This window comes from Acanthaster planci, linkage group LG06 (genome assembly GCF_054643075.1).
Source record: "Acanthaster planci isolate LZ-2023a linkage group LG06, COTS_SCS, whole genome shotgun sequence".
Taxonomy (NCBI): Eukaryota; Metazoa; Echinodermata; class Asteroidea; order Valvatida; family Acanthasteridae; genus Acanthaster; species Acanthaster planci.
This window is the reverse complement of record NC_141782.1, coordinates 4,872,778-4,895,119: the sequence shown is the minus strand read 5'-3', so window position 1 is coordinate 4,895,119 and position 22,342 is coordinate 4,872,778. Positions and strand designations below refer to the sequence as shown.

General features: G+C 42.3%; 1 protein-coding gene across 8 annotated transcripts in view; it reads right to left on the bottom strand.

The window, feature by feature from the left end:
- The window catches only part of LOC110989242 (uncharacterized), a 515,163-nt gene that overhangs the window by 427,029 nt on the left and 65,792 nt on the right, over nt 1-22,342 (bottom strand). For 7 of the 8 annotated variants that reach the window (XR_015425756.1, XM_087138535.1, XM_087138534.1 and 4 more), the window contains exon 3: nt 7,713-7,859. Coding sequence is in view for 6 of the 8 variants with exons in the window: in XM_087138535.1 (XP_086994661.1) it covers nt 7,713-7,859 (147 nt within the window). In the remaining 2 variants the exon portion in view is untranslated. Of the gene's footprint in view, nt 1-7,712; nt 7,860-22,342 lie in introns of those variants that run through there. The other variant, XM_087138536.1, reaches the window with a different exon arrangement.

Below are 22,342 nucleotides of genomic sequence, written 5' to 3'. Positions count from 1 at the left end.
GAGACCAGCGTGGAAACCTACGTTCACGCTCATGCACACCAAAACCTCCTTCCAAAAATGTGCACTCTATTCAGCAGCCTGACGACAGTGAACAACTTGAGGAGCAGTTTGAGGACTTTACCCTCCATACCATACTTGTGTCAAACATCAGCACGACGACAGATTCCGACACCCGCGATGAGGTCATTACCTACATACAGGTGCAACGCGGAAAGACACTCGTGAACATACGTGCAAAGATAGACACTGGAGCGCAGGGAAATACCCTCCCAGTCCGCATGTTCAGACGCATGTATCCCGATAAATTGGACGCGAGTGGATTCCCCAGAAAAGACTGCGTCAACAACACGCATGCAACCCTCACGGCATACAATGGAACCAGGATCCCACAGTATGGGTCCATACAGTTGCCATGCAGATATGATAATGGCAAATGGGTGAATGCCGACTTCTACATAGTGGAATCTGAGGGTCCTGCCATAATCGGATTGGCAAGCTCGCGTGATCTCAGACTGATAACGCTTCACTGCGAGATAAACACGCCCAACGACAACCCCATACGCACAGTGCACGACCTCACAGCACAATACCCAGAACAATTCGATCGCATTGGCAACCTACCCGGGGTTTACCACATTGTACTCAAGGACAATGCACAGCCAAAGATACACGCCTCGCGCAAGTGTTCCATCCATATCAAGGATGAGCTGAAAACTGAGCTCGATCTGATGGAGCACCAAGGCATCATACGCAAAGTGACTGAACCCACAGACTGGGTAAGCAGCATGACTGTCGCAAGGAAAGCGAACGGAAAGCTTCGCATCTGCCTTGACCCAAAAGACTTAAATGCTCAGATAAAGCGATGCCACCACAGGGCACCAACAGTTGAGGAAATCACCCACAAATTTGCTGGTGCTCGTTACTTCAGCAAACTTGACGCGAAAAACGGATATTGGTCCGTTAAGCTGGATGAGGAGAGCTCCCTCCTCACCACCTTCAATACCCCATTCGGACGGTACTGCTACAAGAGAATGCCGTTCGGACTTGTCATGAGTCAGGACGTGTTTCAACATAAGATGGACCATCGGCATAGCTGACGACATAGCAGTGTTTGGAAAGACCGAACAGGAGCATGATCGTCACCTGCACAACTTGATGCAGGTCGCAGCCAAGAATGGACTCGTGTTCAACAGCCAAAAATGCGCTGTGAAAACACCACAAATCACGTTCTTCGGAATGGTCTATGATCAGCACGGAGTCCACCCAGATCCAAGCAAGGTGGAAGCCATCAAATGCATGGCACCACCCCAGACAAAGACAGAGCTGCAGGAATTCATAGGGATGGTCACATACCTGAGTCCCTTCATCCCACGGTTGTCTGACCACACCGCTGACCTTCGCGCACTGCTCAAGAAAGACGCAGAATTTGTCTGGACCGCCTCTCACCAGCAAGCCTACAACAAGGTGAAGGATCTTGTTTGCGAGGAAACGACTCTCGCATTCTTTGACGCAAACAAGGAGACGGTCATCCAGGTCGACGCCTCCTTACGCGGTCTAGGTGCTGTTCTCATTCAGGACAGCAAGCCCGTCGCGTTCGCATCTAAATCACTCAGTGGAACTGAACAACGGTACGCAAACATTGAGCGCGAGTTACTGGCCATAGTGTTTGGCTGTGAGCGTTTCCACACATACGTGTATGGCAAGTCCTTCAAAGTGGAAACCGACCACAAACCTCTGGAAATGATACACCAGAAAGCCCTCATCGCAGCTCCACCCCGCTTGCAGCGAATGCTATTGCGCCTTCAACCATATGACATCACTATCACATACCGTCCAGGAAAGGATATGTTACTCGCCGATACCCTGTCGCGTCGCCCCAGTCCCACAAACACGCACATCAATCTGGACCTGCAGATCCAGTTCGGGCAGTTCTCCAAGGAACGCATTAACCAACTCCGGCTCGAGACAGCAAATGATGACACAATGCCCAAGCTAATAGAGCTCATCGTCAGTGGCTGGCAAGACAAGCTGAAGGACCTTCCAAAGCAGCTCAGGCCATACTGGTCCTTTCGCGATGAACTTTCAGTTGAGAACGGTGTCGTGCTCAAGGGAGAACGTGTCTGTATTCCCGCCAGCATGCAACCTTATGTCTTGGCCAAGTTGCACGAGAGCCACCAGGGCATAGAGAAAACCAAGCTAAGGGCAAAGGACTGTGTCTATTGGATAGACATCAATAGGCACATTGAGGAGCTTGTCAGGCATTGCCCAACCTGCCAAGAACACCCGTGCAAACAGCCAAAAGAGACTCTCATTCCACATGAGATCCCAACGAGACCTTGGCAGGTCCTGGGCACCGATCTGTTCAGTTTCCATGGCAACAACTACCTCATAGTCGCCAACTACTACTTGAAGTTTCCCCTCGTTCGCAAATTGCCCACACCATGTACCAGTCAGGCCGTCGTGACCACCAAACAGATGTTCGCCGAGCATGGCATACCAGCTAAGGTAGTCAGTGACAATGGCGGACATTTTGACTCCGCTAACTACAAGGCATTTTCCCAAACCTGGGGATCTGCACACATTACGTCATCACCGCACTACCCACAATCAAATGGATTCGTCGAGCGTACAATCCAGACAGTGAAAATCCAGAATCACGTCACCGGGCTCTGGACACCCGCAACAGTTGAGCAACAATGTCAAGAGCCACGGTCCTACCTGATCTCCACACCGAGTGGTGGGATTCTCCGCAGAAACCGCCGCCAACTTCGAGACACCACATCATCCCTCTCATACTATTGATTTAGTCAGGTACCACTTCAGGACATGAAGAGGGCCCCAAAGTTTATCCGCATCATCTCCAGGATGCAAGGAGTCAGATAGCGTAAGGCAAGCTGTCATTTTTATCGGCGTGCCGCGAGCTGCCGTGGCGCCCCATGGCACATTTTTCCAAGTCACCTGTCCATCCTCTACACGCAGCACAGCGCCCAAACCAGTCTCCAGCTCATTAAATATCCCTGTTGTGCATTCGCTATTTTTATGGTAACGAGCAGTGTAAACAGGGAAATTCCTCTCTCATACAAGGCACACCGCCCCGTACCAATGTCCATTGTTAATTTCGGCCGCAGAGCAAGTCCTGTGGAGTGGGGGACCAAATTTCATGGTCTGAGTACTTTTACGTATCAGATCTTCAGATCTGCCTTCAGCTCAAATAGACCTCAAATTCCAGTGCAATGTGGTCAAATGTATATTCCTGGGAGGTAATGGACCCAGTTGCCCTTTTGGGGTACGGCTTTTGACTGACAATGCCTGTCTCAGCATTTCTTTTTATTTATAGACCTAGACCACGTGTGGTTTTTATTTTCCCTACACCCCACTGTGTACTCTTTATTTTTATACTGCACAGTCAATGTGCCAAAAAAAAAGCATTCTACTGATCTCAGCATTTCTTTATCCAAACCTAGGTCACATGTGGTTTTATTTTTTCCCTACCCCAGCATGTAATACTTATTTTTATTCTGCGTATTCAATCTTCAAAAAAAGAATCATCCTTCCCATCTTAGCATTTCTTTATCCAACCTGGATCATGCATAGTTTTACTTTTCCCGGCTCACCTCGTTCTCCATATTTTTATTCTGCGCAGTAAATCCGCCAAAAATAATCATTCTCCCAATCTCAGCATTTCTTTATGCAAACCTGGGTCACACATAGTCCTTAATTTATTCTCCGTATTCAATCTGTCAAAGTTGTTCCCTTTTTTTTGTCTTGTAATTTTTTTCCCCTAAATCTGTCGCTGTGCATCAGGTATTATTCCTTATTTTCCCTTTGCGCCAAATCGACGAGACCTGCTATTATACTTCACCATCGTTGCACACTCGTGATTTTTTGTATCAAAGTCACCACGGAATCCGAGTCCCGATTTGTGGTGAACCCAGAATGCATTTCAGATATCTGTTTGTTCTTTTCGTTCAGTTGTTGTTTTGAAAAAAGTCAGTCCAGTTGAAAATGCATTTTTCTGGCGATGTAAAAAGCTGATTGTAAGTGTTGAGTGAGTGAGATCAATGAGATGAAGAAGGGTGTCCGTCAGTGTGTTTGACGAGAGAGAGTTGCTAAGCACTGGCTATGTTGGGTTGCCACCCGAACCGATGGGTGAGTGGGTACGGCCACCGCAGGTAAAGGGTTAGCCAACAGAGATTCTGAGGCCATTGGCCAAAGTTTGATACACCATCAAAGTTCTTGATACCACTGACACCCTAAGGAATTGACCAGTCTCGACACAGCTTCCGCCTGGAATTTGAGTGCACGATCCCCGAATCACCGTAAATTTTACATTGGCCATATTGTTGAATTTGTATGAAGACTGAATATAATTTATATAACAGGTTTTTGCCCTTACTCAACCTATATATTGACCACTGAGCTTGCCATGGTCGGCTGGCCGGTCCGAGTCAGGTGTAGCAGTGGGTACTGGAAACTATTTCAAGATGTACATGTATTTTGCGTTGGGGAGAGGTTAATTTATATAACAAGTTTTTGCCTTACCCAACGTATATATTGATAAACACTGTATGCTCAGTGCTTGTCCAAGAGCTTGCGAAAAAATTTACAAGCTTACTCAAGTGGGGCTCGAACCTACGACCTCCTGCTTACTAGTGCAGACGTGCAGTAAGTATATTCAAGACTGAATATACTTAAATATGTTATATTACTGAGATGTGTTTTCTGCCTTGCAAAAGTATTTAGCCCAGATTTATTGAAACGCAGAATTAGTGGTTGATTTGTAATGTCTTATGTGGATTTCGTTTCAATTTTTGGGAATCGATTAAAACTCATCAAAAAAGGACAGAGATTTGTAGAGCTTTCGGTCATTTCAATTTGTTCCCATGGAAGCAACCCGATGACTCTGAGTAAGGTCTGGGAAAACCACTGACAGGGAAGTCCTGAGCTTGATACTTTAGCTCAAGCCAAGGCTGATCGTAACTTCGCAGTAACAGCCACATAGAGACAGTACGGATATCACCCGCCTTTCCACCTTGGTCTAGAAGTACCCGGCAGTTATCGGACCTAACTGGAGTTTGAATTAACTACTTTATAATTTGTTGCTGACAAAGCTACTAATTTTGTAATGCTTTCTAATTCACCGTGAGCTTTATTTGCAATTTTGTCATTGGTTAAATTCAGTTTGCTTTTTTGTTTTGAGGCTGTTGTGATTAATTTAATTGTTTGATTAATTTGAGTTCATTTTAAGCTTGGCTATCTGAGTTTGCAGAGCCATACAGCGAGAAAGTTCCCTAAAACTGCTGCTGAAACTAAAATTTTTTTGGAATTAACTTCACATTTTGTTTGTTTGGGTCGTCTCTAGAGTTTGAATTAATTAAGTTCAAGTGAATTTTAAGTTGGACGTTTCACCATTCCTTCACTTCAATTATTTCTTTGTACATATTGTATAAAATTTCAATTAGTTTAGTTATCATTCTCAATTAAACTTTTTTTCTCTTTACGTTTCTTTCTTCGAAGTTAATTCAGCCTGTTTGGTTGTCCGTCTGATTTCATGACAGAAGTGTTCTGATCACATTAGACTGTTTTAGGGTTACTAGTTGACACAATCTTCAAAAAAAGAATCATCCTATCCATCTCAGCATTTCTTTATCAAAACCTGGATCACGCATGGTTTTATTTTTCCGGTCCCCACCTCGTACTCCTTATTTTCATTCTTCGCAGTCAATCTGCCAAAAATAATCAATAATTATATAAATTTCTGGGTCCCGGATATTATACTCTATTTTCTTTGAGAAAATATTTCGAGTCTGAGAAAAACTATCCTGAGTTCCCAAGTGTGAGAAAACATTACATAAAGGCTACAAAGAAAATTGAGCCTGGGAAAAATATTTTGAGGCAGAGGAATTAATTTCAGCACGGCCCAAACTAATACCCAATGAGTGTATTTGGGCCCTATGGTAATTTAACCAGCTTTGTCTCTTCGCAATCAAAAGCGCCAACTATACAGTAGGGGAATGTAGTAATTGATGTCATTGTGACCGCAGAATTTTGTTTGTGTTTCCACACCGAGGGTCAGTGCATCCTGGCTGCCCGACCCTAGGCGCTGTGTGGCACTGTGGAGTGCGCTGCGGCACGCAGATAAACATCTTTTTGACATCGAGCCTAAAGATATCAGAAGGATTGTGTGAGGGAGTCTGATCCTTTGTAAGGAATCCAAATGAAAGAATGAGGTGAACACAATGTGGCTCCCAATATAGATGGCCTTCAGCAATGGGGAGAGCCTATAGTTTGCTGCCTCCTCTGGATCTAACCATTTTGGGAGAAAGGCCAACCTGACATGGGTGTGCGTCTGGCAGGCATTATTTAGGGTTCAAAGGAAGGACCAGAAAGCATCTTGAGAACCTACCTTAGGTCTTATGACCAGAACAATTTCCCAACAAGGGGGCACTGGATAAGCATATCATACAAACGATGATGGAATGTCATGCAGTCAAGGGCAGTTGAACCGCTTTTGAAACCAACGTGTATGGCAACTAGGGCTGACCCATAGATATGGGTTGTAGATACTTGTAGCTCCAAGTGAAAGAAGTACATACAGAAGTCTGTTATACTCACAGGAGTATTAGCTGGAGCCAAAGCCTGACTATCGAAGCACATGATAAAATGCTTAAATGTGCTGTCACAAATTTGTAAGGTAGGCAGATGACATCCCATGCAGCCATGGCTGTAGCTTGCTAGAAAGTCCCGCCGAAGAGGAAGATCGTGGGAAGTTGTGCATTGTTCAAGGAAGCAAATAGGTCAATGTAAGGTCAATGTAAGGCTGCTCTATCATCCCAGGGAGAGCGCGTCCGCCACTACATTGTCAGATCCTGCCATGTGGATTGTCTGCGGGTCAACTGCATGATCCCTTGTCCTTTCTGTTAAAGTGGCTTGGGTTGGCAGTGTGGAAAAAAAAGAGGCAAGAAAGCCCTCAGACATACTCAAAGAGTATAGCGCCATAGACATTGATGACAATGACACGAGTACTGTAGCTAGGTTGGCTGGCCTAACCACGAAAGCTCCCAAAAGTCTCTTGAGCTGCTGCCAAAACATAATACATACCAGTATTAAAAGGTACATGAAACTTGTTTTCCCGATGTACAAGTTAAACTGCACACATTAAAAACATTTAAACAATAAATATAATAAAAGAATTACAATTCCTTAATTTCTACATACACATAAGTTACAAACACCTGAAAACACACATAAAGTACTGGTGGATAAAAAAATTCAATCTCAATAAAAGAGTAGTTTATCAACAGAAACTTGCTGATAGTGCTAGCAGGAAAGAGTTCCTAAAACTACATGTATTAGTTTTTGTAGCTATTTGATGGACCCTCCAGATTGATTGGTGACAATGAATGAGTTAAAGAGCAACTCTAAGGAAAACATGTTTTCTCTGATTTTATCTGTTCAAATAAATATGAAGCATCCAAATCAAACGCAGTGTCATTTATCTTCAGAGCTCAACTATAACAAGCTTGAAAGGGCTTTTTCTTGTTTATGCCAAGATACAAAATCTGAACGTAGATTGTGTCATTCGGAGAAACCCTCACCCTGTGGATAAACCCTGTGCATGCCAAACAATGGCTACATGTACATGTAGATAACTCATACTATACATACACTTATTCACACAATAATATCAACTACATGTAAGTTCAACTTACCATCTCAAAAATTCATCCAGTAAGTTGTTGAGTCTACTTTTCAGAACAGCATCACTCTCTGTAGAAACTGTGTAGAGTAGTGGGACTAAATGTCCCTTGCTTCCTTCAGGCCAGCTATATCGTCTCTCAAATAGATAGCACGTAAATCTAAAGATAAAAAAATTTCAACAGGTCTTTCCGTGAACACATTTCTCATTTCATTTTATGACAAAAGCACACAACAGTTGATGGGTGTATGGGTCCCTGTAAGTTGTTTCCAACTAGATAAACGGTAGATAAGTTGGGTACTGATCTGGTTAAAGGGTAGCTGCAATCAATTTGTTTAAATACAAACCTTCAAAATGCACCTCTATGTTTCAGTTAACCTTATTTTCAACTTCTGTTTCATATTTGGTTTTGTGCTTATAGTATTTCCATATTCATGAGTAAAACCGTGAAGGAAGAAAGCCTTCATGTAACATTGATTTCTACACAAAAAGTGCTAGAATTTTGTAGATGTTTCTGGAATAATTTTCTCTTCTTTGCTGATTCCTTGTTGCTTATGTGCATAGCAATAAGCAGGCATCAGTCCCTGTCTCAGAAATGTTTTCAGTAAGTTCTGGGTTCACAATTTGAACAGAAAAACCTATGCACTGAACTATGTCTTCCCTAGATGACATCAAGGCAACAGTGGGATTGATTGTCCAGGAAAGTGACTTTTCACCAAAAAGGAATGTAAAAGAGTTTTCACACACAGAAAAGGAGTGCAAAGTTAAAAAAAAAATATTAAGAAAACTTCATTCCAGCTCCACTTTAAAGTCAAGGGAATGTGTAGAGGACACCTTTGTATTTTTGGAGATGGAAAAGTTGCTTCTTCTCATCTTTATTGATGCTGAGGGTAAAAATTTGGTCAAGCAGAATTGACAACACAGGAAACTGTTTCCAGGACAAAGAGATGTCTTTTTCAAGAACACAGAAGGTGCTCTCTGAGACATTAATTTACTACCATACTTAAATTTTCATAATTCTGATACATCTAGCTCTTTATGATTTAGAAGCCCATGAAGTCTGCATTCTCCTGGTGGACAGAGTACACTGCCCAAAACTGGTTCTATACAGAACACTCACTAAAAGAGATACATGTAGTTTATACATACATGTAGATCATTAAATTAAAAATGTACAAACATTAAGTTGATGATTTAATATTTACAATAAAAGGTTTTACATGTAATATTTCAAATATGCAAAATATAAAAACAAGATGTATGCATGAAAGCATGATATACACATAAAAAGCAAATTGTAAAAATTGCACAAAACAGTAAATCTTATATGATTTACTGACCAGGACGAAAGGGAAAAAATATAAAATACAAATAATAATGCACATGTAAATAAAATATACATAAGAATATATAGATGACTAATACAGGCGATTCACAATAGTGCGCCACCAAGAGTTTGCAACACGTTGGCCAATCATAAATTTGTCGACCCTTTCCAAACGCGCATTGGGTTGACAAATTTCGCGCATTGTGATTGGCCAACGCGTTGCAAACTCTTGGTGGCGCACTATTGTGAAACGGCCATATTGCATAAATTCAGTGTGAGGGTAAAATTATATGTAAAAGAATCATATTAAGATAAGTTAAACTTCTCAACAGTGTCCTCAGATTTCACTGATCTCAAATCGAGGATAGAGAATTGGTGGTCACTGAGGTGCAAAGATGCTATTGGCAAGGCTGTCCAGATCCTATGTAATATATTGATTGCATGCAGCAAGGACTGGCACGTGACTGACAGGCAAATGTTTGAATGTTCAAGCAATATCATATCTGTGGTTAACGATGATGTTCCTATTGACCTATTCACATTTGATTGTTTTAAAAAGGCACTTGACAACAAATGAAATCATTAATAGATAGAGAATTGGTGGTCACTGAGGTGCAAAGATGCTATTGGCAAGGCTGTCCAGATCCTATGTAATATATTGATTGCATGCAGCAAGGACTGGCACGTGACTGACAGGCAAGTGTTTGAATGTTCAAGCAATATCATATCTGTGGTTAATGATGATGTTCCAATTGACCTATTCACATTTGATTGTTTTAAAAAGGCACTTGACAACAAATGAAATCATTGAACAATTATGGTGACATGATAATGAAATCAAAGTCGTAAGTTGGTCAGACTACGACATTTCTCCGAGTCGCTGACCTAGGATAAATCGGATCGCACACCTCTGGACACTCATGAAAGCTTCCACCTGCATCTTGGTATTAGGGAGCCGAGCAGGTACTCTATATTCCAACAAAGGAAGAACTAGACTTTAATACAAACAGAATTTGGCGGGAACAGAAGAACTAAAACAGACTCAGTTAGTCCAAGCATTCTGTTGACACAAGAAACATTCCTTACGTTATCATTCCATGGTAACAGAGAATTTAAACTATCGAGATACTTACGAACTCATAACCGACAATTGGGAACAGCCATGGGTGTAAAGAGAATGCACATTTAAAACTGTGTCGGAACTTGCGCGAGCTGTAGATGAACATTTGCTCCATCAACAAGCCAACAACCCATCCACCCACAACAGCCTCAGACACAACCTAGTACCTTCGTTTCCTGACAAAACTGTGCCTTCGCTAAACAAACCGCTTATGTCTGGAAACAAGCCGGCACTGAACAAATCGGCACCCCCTCCCCGGCCCAACCGACCTGGGCAATATACCAGTGTGTGCTACAGATGCAAACAAATTTGTCATTGGGTACAAGACTACCCGATGCCACCGCCAAAGCCAGATGTCAACTCACAGTCACCTACAAACACTCCAGTGCTTAAAGACAGTGACAAGCCTCAGAAGCCTAACAAGGTAAATTTCTTGCAGTCAGACAAAATTTGTCAGGGTGGACCGTTAGTTGAGGCAACTATCAACAATAGCCACAGGGTTGTCTCTCTCATAGACATGGGTTCCAGTCTCTCGTTGATCACAGATGAACTCTGTAATGAACTGGAGCTCCCACTTGGCCCAACACCCGAAGAGGCATTAGTTATGGTGGATGGGTCTGAACTAACTTGGAACGGTGGAGATGAGGGTTGGTATGGGCAGAGCGGAAACTACGCTTCACTTACACAGAGTCCGACGCCTACCAACCGCTGTCTTGCTTGGTATGGACTTTGTGCACAACGTCAGTTTGGCACTGGATTTCACCAATAATTGTATTGGACAGAACCCATCATGGATTTTCTGCGAAGACAAACTGTCCAGTATCCTATGTTGGGTACACCCGTCCCTCCCCCTCATCACGCAGAGCCTGTCACAACAAATGATGATGACATGCCTCCACAGTCTTCCACACAACTTGACCGACTAGTTCTCACAGATGATGACATCCATCGCATAGACACGTTGTTGAATGCTTTTCCAGATGTCATGTCCGAAGAAACAGGGCAGACGGAAAGGAAATGTAATCTGCGAACACGGGCGAATATGATACGCTTGTAAAGACTGCAAAGGAAATGGAATCTGCAAGCACGGGCGAATATGATACGCTTGTAAAGACTGCAAAGGAAATGGAATCTGCGAACATAAAAAAAAAAACAGAGAATATTGCAAAATCTGTACTGACCCCATTGAAATAACTATCAGAAATTGGATTCTTGGTTGCCGACGATCGAATAAAAAATTAAATCGATACGACCCTGGCCGTTTTATCGACACTGATTCATGCTGTTGGCTAGTGGAAGATTGCCCATATTGCTTTTACCCCGACTACAAGGTTAAACTGCAATTTACCGAATATCGCGATGATTTATGCACTACTGAATGTCTAGATAATAAGTACGGAAACAACAAGGCCGATGTTGTTCTTTGTTGTTTAAAGTGTAATAACCTAAAAAAATCGGATAAATTGGAGATTGAATATTCGCACCATTATTATAAAAGCTAGTTATTAATTACTTATCCTCTGTTATAGCTGGGCTAATGTAGCCTGGCTATAACTTTTTTTATTTTAGTTATAAGCAAATGATAACCCTCCTTGAATATGTTAATCTAGTTATTCAACTAACTATCGCAGTCAACTTAACTTATTATACAATCGAGTACTTACTTCTAAAACAAACGTTTAACAAATTTAAAACGCTTGTTATAAAGCAGATGACCTTAAATCAATACTCGCCGATTCAAAAGTCGACTCAAAAGTCGACTCAACCGAAGAATCAAGGGCCCAATGTAAAAGACCGTCTTTGTTCGATCGTAGCTTCTGGCGAATCTAAAAATATTTAAGTAAAGAATTTACGATTAAAGACATCGAGTCGCTCAGCCCTAAAGACCAAGAAAAATTATTCAAATTGTACGAAGTTAGATTCGGTAAAGAAAATTAGGCGAAGCGAGCGAACCGAGCTCAGAAAATAAAATTTATAAAACGGCCATAGAGAACAGAAATTTAATCCTTGGTGGATTGGTGATTGGAGCGGTCGCTGTTTATTTAAATTGGAAAAACAAATCGGCGCCTATCAAAGACGCGTTGAAAGCCAAACCAATTCAACCGACGGTTCAACCGAAAAAGGAGCAACCCGAAATTTTGGTTATGGATTAAATTTGGAATAGATTAAAAAACCTGTTATATTAAAGATTAGTAACGCTAAATCAATCGACGTAAATGGAATAGCCAATACAGTTTATCACGGCACCGTGGTTTTGGGAATTTCCATTGGTTACGCCATGCTATCAAGTAAGCTCTTTAAAATTAAACCGCCCGATTTAAATAAATTATCTATCAAAGACGTGTTAAAATTAACCGCGCTGTTAAGCGGTGCGGTGCATTGGCAACCCAGGGTTGGTTAGTGTCACAGGGTATATTGCCCGTGAGTTTGCCCATCGCTTAAAAAACGTATATTATAAAAGAATGGCCAAAGGAGGATTTGAACTGGACGATTTTACGGCAACCTCAGAAGAAAGAGAAGAAGAAGCGTCTACATGGGACGATACACTGGCCTCGTTAACCGACAAAAAGGGGGATAGAATCGATTAAACCAAAATTGGGGACAAAACAGAGACAAAATTAACGCTAAACCCCAGACCCGTAAGATTACCCGCAGGTGATCGGATAGAACAAGCAAGAGTGATATTTCAAACTAACTCAACTGTAGACGACTTTTACAGATATTCTAAATTTGCCAAAAGAGAAGATGCACCATCAGTATTTCACTATGAAAAATTTGATTATCGCGAAGACCAAGGTTTATTTTTTAAAGGTGAAGATAAGTACGGCGATGTGCTATTAACCAAAAAAAGAAACCCAGATGTAGTTGTTGGTCTTAACACAATCGCAAAAAAATGCTAAAGCTGTCGGTTATACTGGAGAAGGAGGTAACATGTCAGCTCAAGATTTGTTAGATACAAATTAGGATTTAAACAATATGGAAGAGCGGAGGAAAAAGTTAAAGCAAAGTTAAAACCTATTCAACCCGAAAATATTCCGATGAAAGAGCTTCCCAAAACAGCTGACCAAGTCAGTAACATCATAGGAAAACTTTTACAAGAAAAAGAAGTTGAAACCGAATTCATCGTAGAAAATAAAGTTGCGCAAACAGAAGGATTAAACTATCGGGAGTTAGCCGCCTTGGAGGAATCATTACAAACCACCAAAGGGGTATTAATTTTAAATCAGGGTAAATTAGATCGGTTAGACGATAAGATTCAACAGGCCAACAACGAGTTGGAAGAAGCTTCAACCGATGCTGAAAGGGCAGAACCTCTGGAGCAATTAGAAGATTTACAAATTGAGAGAACTGGTAGTTTGGAAATTATAAATAGAGATACGGATCAATCGAGGAGTCAAATCAATAGAATTAAAGAAACGATTATGGAAATGATGGATTCAAATTTGACACTATGTGAGAGAATTTTATTTCGGGAGCAAGGTGTGAAGATCGTAAGTATTTTAACGGCTTTTGGATTGGCCGTGAGTACCATCGTTAGTAGCATCGTAGTTAGTGTCAGAGCTGCCGAAACACCGACGCCTGAAACTGAACCTAAACCAACACCGACTCCTGAACCAGCGCCCAAACCAACACCGACTCCTCCTTCCAAAGGTGGAATTACCGATTGGATCAAACGCCAACTGTGGAATTTGGCCAATGTATTGATGATACTCAGGTTGAAAGCTTTAGGGGCTTTGCCCAGGATCACCGGTAGCGTTTTGAGCTGGATTTTTATCGTGGCGAGTAAAGCCGTTGGATGGGTGGCGGAGCACGTGTGGACTTTGTTTGTAGGCGTTGGTGTTTTGATTTTGACGTACGTGCAAAAAATGTAAACGGATTTAAAATAGGCAAAAAAACAAACCTCACCTCAAATTTGAGGTGAGTTTTTTTTAATGCCGTAAATCAAACAATTTAATTATATATAATGGCTTTGCCCTTACCCAACGTATATTAATAAACACTGTATGCTCAGTGCTTGTCCAAGAGCTTGCGAAAAAACCTCACAAGCTTACTCGGGTGGGACTCGAACCCACGACCTCCTGCCCACAAGTGCAGATGTCTTAACCACTCGACCACCGAGCTTGCCGGGGTCGGCTGGCCGGTCCAAGTCAAATAAAGCAGCGGGTACCGCAAACTATTTTCAAGATGTATTTTTTTTTGCGTTGGGGAGATGTTAATTATATATAATGGCTTTGCCCTTACCCAACGTATATTAATAAACACTGTATGCTCAGTGCTTGTCCAAGAGCTTGCGAAAAAACCTCACAAGCTTACTCGGGTGGGACTCGAACCCACGACCTCCTGCCCACTAGTGCAGATGTCTTAACCACTCGACCACCGAGCTTGCCGGGGTCGGCTGGCTGGTCCGAATCAAATGAAGCAGCGGGTACCGCGAACTATTTTCAAGATGTATTTTTTGCATTGGGGAGATGTTAATTATATATAATGGCTTTGCCCTTACCCAACGTAAAGCAAAGCCATTATATATAATTAACATCTCCCCCCCCCAAAAAAAATTACTTCTTGCAAACAATTTAAGTTAAAACTTTATACAACGTAAAACCGATTACACCCACGGCAATAGCTCCAACTGTTAAAGACAATTTTTCTTCGTTGTGCACATCTAAAGGCTTACGTTCTGAAACAGGACTTAAATTTGACTTTAAAATTGGCTTTGGATTTGGTGAAATCGTTGGTTCGCTCGCTCCCAAATTTAAACTCGGCATGTAACCAGTTGTCATATCCTCAGTCGCGATTTGTAAATTACTATTATAACCTTCAAAGTGCCAATGCGTACAAAGTTTAAAGGCCTTTTTGCATATTGCAATGAATCTTGAAATTGGTCAATCGACTGTTCTAAATCGGGGTCCAAATTAATTAATGATTCCACGATCGTAATAAATTGCCTTTGCGTGTCTAATCCGGTGCCAGTTTTTGGTTTTTGTCTGTGCTTGTGCACTGAGTAAAGCGTAGACTTAAGCGCGTATAGATTCGTTTACCTTGGTGATTCCCATGTCCGTTAACCTAGACTTTTTAGAAACGAAATCCCACCAGGCCAACGTGACCGCGTCCGACTGTGAAATCCAATTGACTGTGTAGGTATTCGCGTGGTCCGAGCCTTTAGGCGGTTTAGCACAGCCAAATCCCATGTAAGTACACCCGGTGTATTTACCGTTGGTCACATGTAAATCGTGCGCCTCATAGTTTTTACCCGGGACAGGTATATATCCATTGTCGTAATAATAGGCAGTTCCTAATCCATTAGACAATGTATTGCGAGTTTGTTTATACGACTTGTTTGGGTCGACTCCATATAAAAGGCATGTGTCTATAAACTTCTGATGGTCGTAATTATTGTGTAATGCGTCAAATACGTTGTCGCTCAGAATGGGCATCAAGCAGTCGTAAAATACTTTGTATAATATACGTGAAAGTTAAACAAAGCCGAAATGTATGGATTAGAATCAGACAGCAAATCAAAACCCACACCGCACGCCTTCGTTGCACAATAGACTGCGAAATTAAATTGATTTTGATAAAACGATATCGGCTCGGTCACCCAGCAATTGACGGCTTCATTGGTGGTGACTTTTGGTAATTTATACGCTTGCATTAAATTTAGAAACTCGGCTGAAAATAATTTTCTTCTTTGACTAAAATTGTTAAACTACTAAAGTTGCCTCCCATTTATTTTACAGATTGTTTAAAGGAGGTGCTGTCGGTAGAACCGCTTGATAAGCAGGTGGTTGTTCCTGATACTTAACCACTTCCTGTCGGGGACTCTGGGATCGGAGACGTAAGGTTTATACAGGTGGCCAGGGTCTCCGAACTTGGACAAAGGAAACAGGGCCCTGTAACAAAAGACCGTACTCCGAACAAAAGACCAGGCTGCTGGGCATTACCGGCATTTTTCACTCTCAAACGTGGTGATAATCCAGGCTTGTTTTGAAACCCTATTCCAGGGTTTGGGGCATTTAGAGCGAGTGGATTACCACCGGGGACAAAAGCGCTCCACCACCGCAGCGATGAGCCACACAGTACCGCTGCACACTAATCTGGCCCCTATTGAAAAGAGGTCAGCAGAGTATCGCCTAAAGATTACTTTGTGCGGCTATAAATGACCGTTAAATGTAATGATGAATTTTTGAAGGATTTTGAAAACGGAAAAAATGATAGTCATGCCGGCCCAGCATCATCAACATTGAAAAATGCCCCGGCACAAAGTGGTAAACTGACTTTGTAAAACTTATTCACCAAGTTTTTTCATAAAATCTTTTTTCAAAACGGCTGCCCGTTCGTTGGCTAGCACGGTAGCTCTCTTGTTTATTTGACATTCAAATTCTTCTTTGCTAGTCGCTTCGCTCGCTTGCAATTTGGTGCTCGTGTTTGACCTAATTTTTTTTTCATTTTGTTAAACTTTTTCAGCTCGGATAACATCAATACGAATTCCTCTTCAATGGCGTGAGATACATATTCCTCGATTGTGTTTAGCTTTGCATCAGCAAGTATGCAAATTTGGTCATGCTTTTTAGTTTTGTGAGTTAATTGGCGACTGGCGTATTTTAATATCGCGTAAGCACCAAACGCACCAATAGCGATGCCTTCCATCACAAGTCCGATGGGTCCGGTAACGACACCCAAAATAGTGGGAAATTCGACGGCTGCCGAAGTAGCGCCCAATGCTTCCACGCCATACTCCACGTATCCGAGTGCGGTTAGTATACGTTTGACCTTTTTGTAGGTAGTTTCCTGCGCGTCGTGTTCTCTTTGAATCTAGGATCTAATTTCTTCAATCTTTCTGAGTCTGTAAACTTTAGTGCTCGCTTCGCTAGCTTTGGGTAAATCTGGGTGTTTACTTAAATCTGGATAAATCATCTTTTTATTATATATACGTTTTAAAAAATGTCTAACTCGATTAAAATTTTGCCGACATTATTCAAGAGCTCACCTTGATCGTTTTTAACAGAAAAAGTCAATTCACTGATACTTCTGTGTATTAACTTTTTAGGCGTTTTCACGGGTGTTGAGGTGGGGGGCTCGGTAGCAATCACGTATAGCAAGTCTAAAGACTGCCCGTTATAAAAGTTGTCAAATGTATTTAATTGTTTGCAATGAATAAACTCGAGTTTCAAGGGGTTTAAATCGTACTTGCCTTCATAAATAACGTTGGGTAAAAGTTTGATTTTGGGTAAGTTCAATAGCTTAGACACTTCTTTATTTAGTCGCAACTTGAGATTGGGGTCCGTCATGGCCAAAGTCTTGGATTCTGAGTGAACCTTAAAAGAAACGCCTGGAATCAAGTTTAACAAAAAGTGAAACCAGTCCATGTTGTAATAACCGGGAGATACCACGATGCTTCCTCTTTGGCCCTCGGGTAATGGTTGAGATGAGCTTTGAGAATGAAGTCGATCGTATATAGGTTCCGTTAGCCCCGTCAAAAACAGTCCTTTAGTTTCTCTTCTGGGTCTCGTGGGTTGTACGGGGGAGTTTGTGGCAGATCAAGTTGGGGGATTCCCTTCATAAATATCATCCAAGGCTTGTCTTTGCCCCTCGAACAGTGAAGCTGATTTGACTTTTTTATCGTCGATATCATAAACTAAACGAGCTCGCGTTTCTAATGGTTGTCTTCTGATCTTCTAAAGTTGCGATTTCTTGGTTTAGCTGCTCAATTTCATCAGCGATGATTCTGATTTCTTCTGCTAAATTGCGTTCGCCAAGTACCCCCGCAGACCTACCGTCCAAGTTTGTATCCCACTCAATTTCAGTCGCGTTTGTTACGTTAAAATATCCAGCTCAAAACTGAATATTCTTTACCCGGACAACTTTGTCGCCTTTGGTGTTTTTAATGACATCTCTCAATTTAAACGTCTGCTCTCGGATAAGTAAAACGTGTGAGTCTCCATTTTATTATATACGTTTTGAAAAATCTTGTTTAGCAATCCATACGTTTTTGGAAATCTTGTTTGGCGAAGGCATTTTCCCAGTGCTTATCCGAAACTTGAAATAGATCTTTTACTTTAGATTCGGTTTCCCCAATTACATTTTGATAACATACCGCGATTAAAGCCTTCAACATTTACCTCTAGAGATCTTGCTGTTTAGAACTCGGTTAAACTTTTATTATTCTATTTTGCCCGCTTCACCGTTTTTTAAGCAAACGTTAGGTATTTTTTGTAGGGTTTTTCTTGATGTTGGTGGCGGCGTTTTTTCCAAACATGATGCTTGTAATATCGATCTCCCATGTCTACAGGGATGTATGAGGAAACCCACCCAAAAATTAGACCACAATGTTTACACGCATATCTTTTGTCTATTTCAAATATGTCGTGTTCACATGTGCTTTCGGGTCTTGGAGGGGAGTGGGCCATTTGGTCTGTAATTTTATATTAATAATCCATTTATTTAAGGCAAAAAAAATTAACCTCGTTTATTCTGAGGAATAACCGAGGTTGAAGTTAATCATTCGAATTTAATCGACTTTTAATTTCACGGGAGATTCAGATCCAGATTAAGATCCAGATTCAAATCCGCTAAACGCTTCCAACACCAACTTATTTGAAATTAGTCTGTCATTTCTAATTTTCAACATTACCGCTGTCACTCTGTACCAAACGCTAGCGCTGCAAGACAATGAACCGTGAGCACCGTACTATATGTCTTTTGGGCAAATAAATGATTGTGTGTCACATCTCTTATTGAAAAATTTACCGATATTTGAAGAGTCAATGGGGCGCTTTCGGTGATCAAATAGGGAGGCATATGGATCTATTTTAATGTACATTTGGTTTTTAGCCGTATAAGGTGGTTTAACTACATATTCGATCTTGTTCAATTCTTCAATATCGCGACTGGCTTTGTAGGCATTTATGGTATTAGATGGGAGATTACACTCGTGAGATTCGATAAATTTATAAACAGCTAAATTTATGGGATCGAGTACGTTTGCCGTAGGTTCTTGTATTTGGTAGCAAATTTGACGACCTTTGACATTTTCGGGGGTTTTATCTCGAGTGCCGTATTTGTAAAGCGGATTTATACCGTAACATCGTTTGATCGTCATAATCAAGAAGTGTTTATTTTGACCGTTGTGATGGTAAAAATGGGCGAAGTACATTGGCTATTAAACTTGGGCCCCTTCTTTAATCACAGGTTTTGAAATGATTAATTTACTCGGGTCAAAGGGACCGTAGTGGACATTAGGGTCGCAGTTGTCGGCATTGAGACGCTCGTGGTCATCTAAAACGATATATACTTGGGTTGACATGGTTCTAATTTTTCTGGCTTTGGCCAAAATTTTTCTCATTTTTATTTGGGCGGGATTTCTACTTTAATTAAATGTTCAACATCAACGTCGTATTAAATAATTAGTCCAATTTTGTATAAAACGTGTCAAGTTTAGTTGCTAAATCGGGCAGTGGCTCATTTTATCGCGTGTGTCACAGCTTTTTATGCTTGCCGTCTACGAGCACCACGTGATCCATTCCTTCCAACTCGATACAATTTAGGCAGCAAACAAAATCAGTACAACCCAAACATTCGATACAATTGCCGCAATGTAACAGTCCTCGCAACTGTCCAAGGCATTTGAATTTTGGCAGTCGTATGAATTAAAACAAGCCATGCAATTTATACATCTACAGCAAAAGTCGCAATTGTAGCAGTCGTTACATCGGGTGCAGTTGTGGCATTCATGGCATTCTTTACAATCGGTACATTGGCATAAACGTTTGGAATTTAAAACAATGAAAGCAATAGCACCAATCTATCAAGTCAAGCGAATTTCTCATGTCTTTGCAAAAATAACAATTCACGTTTGTTGAATGGTCTATCATATCTTTTTATGTAGTGTTTATTTATTTTTCTCGTTGTTTAATAACGGGCAAGTCGCGACGGGAAGTCCCTTTTTTGTTTGAGAGTATTCGTCACGAGTTGTTGACAGAAAAGTACGCTGGGGTCAAAAGGTCAAGGTGAGTGAAGTGGGAAACCCCGGCGAGAATGGCGGGTGGCGGTGACAGCAGGGTGAAAGGGGAAGTGAAAGGGGAAATCGTCCAGAAATGTCAATTTCCTACTACTATGGTCCCCAAGAAGAATGGCCAGTTCCATCTATGTGTGGACTATCGGAAGTTAAATTCAGTCACAAAGATCAACGCTTTTCCGATGCCCACTATCGACGCCATATTAGATTCACTTTATGGGGCCATGATATTCAGTTCACTCGATCTGGCTGTTGCACACGAGGACGCTGAAAAAACAGCCTTCATTTGTGAAGAGGGGCTCTTCCATTTCACAGTGCTCCCTTTCGGAGTAGTCAACGGGCCCGCTAATTTCCAGCGCCCTATGTCGGAGGTGCTGGAAGAGCTGATTGGTCGCACATGCTACGTGTATCTTGATGACATTGTTTGCTACTTGCGGACTGTTGACCAAAATCTTGCTGACTTGCATGAAGTGCTGACCAAGTTGCGACAAGCTGGGCTTACGGTGAACTTTGAGAAATGCAAATTTGCTTGCTCTGAGATGTCCTATCTTGAACATGTTATGAGTAAGGAGGGCCTATGTCCTAATCCAGACAAGATTGCTGCAATTCAGGACTTTCCGGTTCCCCAGATTCGGAAGCAACTTGAACGATTCTTGGGAATGGTTGGGTGGTACCAGAAGTTTATTCCCCACCTGTCTGACATTGCTGAACCCTTACACCAGTCAACGGCATGCCAACAAACTTTTGACTGCTTACGACTTGCACTCACGACTCAGCCAATTTTTGCCTTTCCTGACCCTGACCTGCTGTATTCTCCATTCACACTGATGCAAGCGACGTTGGACTTGGAGCCGTTATCCTCGAACGACAGGAGAATGGACCATGCACAATTGCCTACGCTAGCCGGGCCCTGGTGCGGAGAGGAACTACAGCGCGACCGAGAAAGAATGTTTGGCCGCAGTTTGGGCCCTCGAAAGATGGTGTCCTTACCTGGAGGGTCGCCACTGCCGCGTAGTCACCGACCATCAAGCCTTGTGCTGGTTATTTTGCCGTGCCCACCAGAAGGGACGTCTTGCACGTTGGGTTTTGCGTTTGCAAGACTTCATGTTTGATGTTGTGAATCGCCCAGGCTCGCAAAATGTGGTACCCGATGCCTTATCCAGAGTTCCGAAGTCCCCTCCTGTTGTAGGGGTGGTGCAGGCAAATCCTGTACTGCCTCTGTCGTCGGCCCCGCCTCCATCTTCAGATGACCCCCCTGAACGCTCTCCAGACACTGCGTCTTCTCCTACTGCACCAAACATCACTGCACAGCGGCTACATACCTAGACCCCAAGGACAAGTTGATAGACTGGGTACAGTGTGATGACTGTGATGGTTGGTACTATACCAAATGTGTCCATATTCGCCCAAAACGTGCCGCCAATATGGCTAAATTCTCATGTCCGACCTGTCGCCAACGCTGTTGGAAACATCGGCGAGATCTTGAATGGGACACCACGGTTTTGACTGACAGTAGCTGTAATACTCATACTGCTGTCCTTACACGGGATTGCCTTCTCGCTGCACAGGCGGCTGATTCAGATATTTCATGCATGCCCAACTTCCTCGAGAAAGATCAGTTGCCCAATGACCAAGTCTTCGCCAAAAGTTTTCGGGGCCTTGCTGATAAATATTGTGTTCACGACGGCCTACTTTTGCATTTTGTGAAGTCGTCCTGGGTGGTCGTTGTCCCAAAGTCTCTCCAAAGAGGCATCATGCTAGAATGCCAAGTGAAACCAACTGCTGGTCACCTTGGTTGTTCAAAGACTCTGAGCCGTATTCTCAGTGAACATCTCTGGTAGCATAGTCGATTCAATTTGTAGTCTCGTACATGCCTGCCCCACGTGTCAGCAAACGAAGCCATTGTATCGTAAACCAGCCGGTCTCATGCTCTCAACACAGTCAGCCAAACCTTAGGAGATCGTTGCAGTCGACCTTATGGGCCCCTTACCCAAGTCATATGGAGGCCATGAATATCTCTTGGTCGCGACTGACCACTACTCAAAATGGACTGAAGTTTTTCCGTTACGGAACGTTTCCGGCAAATCGGTCACCTGCACAATTGTTCGTCAGTTGTTCCATTGTTTTGGGGCCCCATACTCACTCCTCTCGGATAATGGCCCTCAATTCACAAGTCAGGCC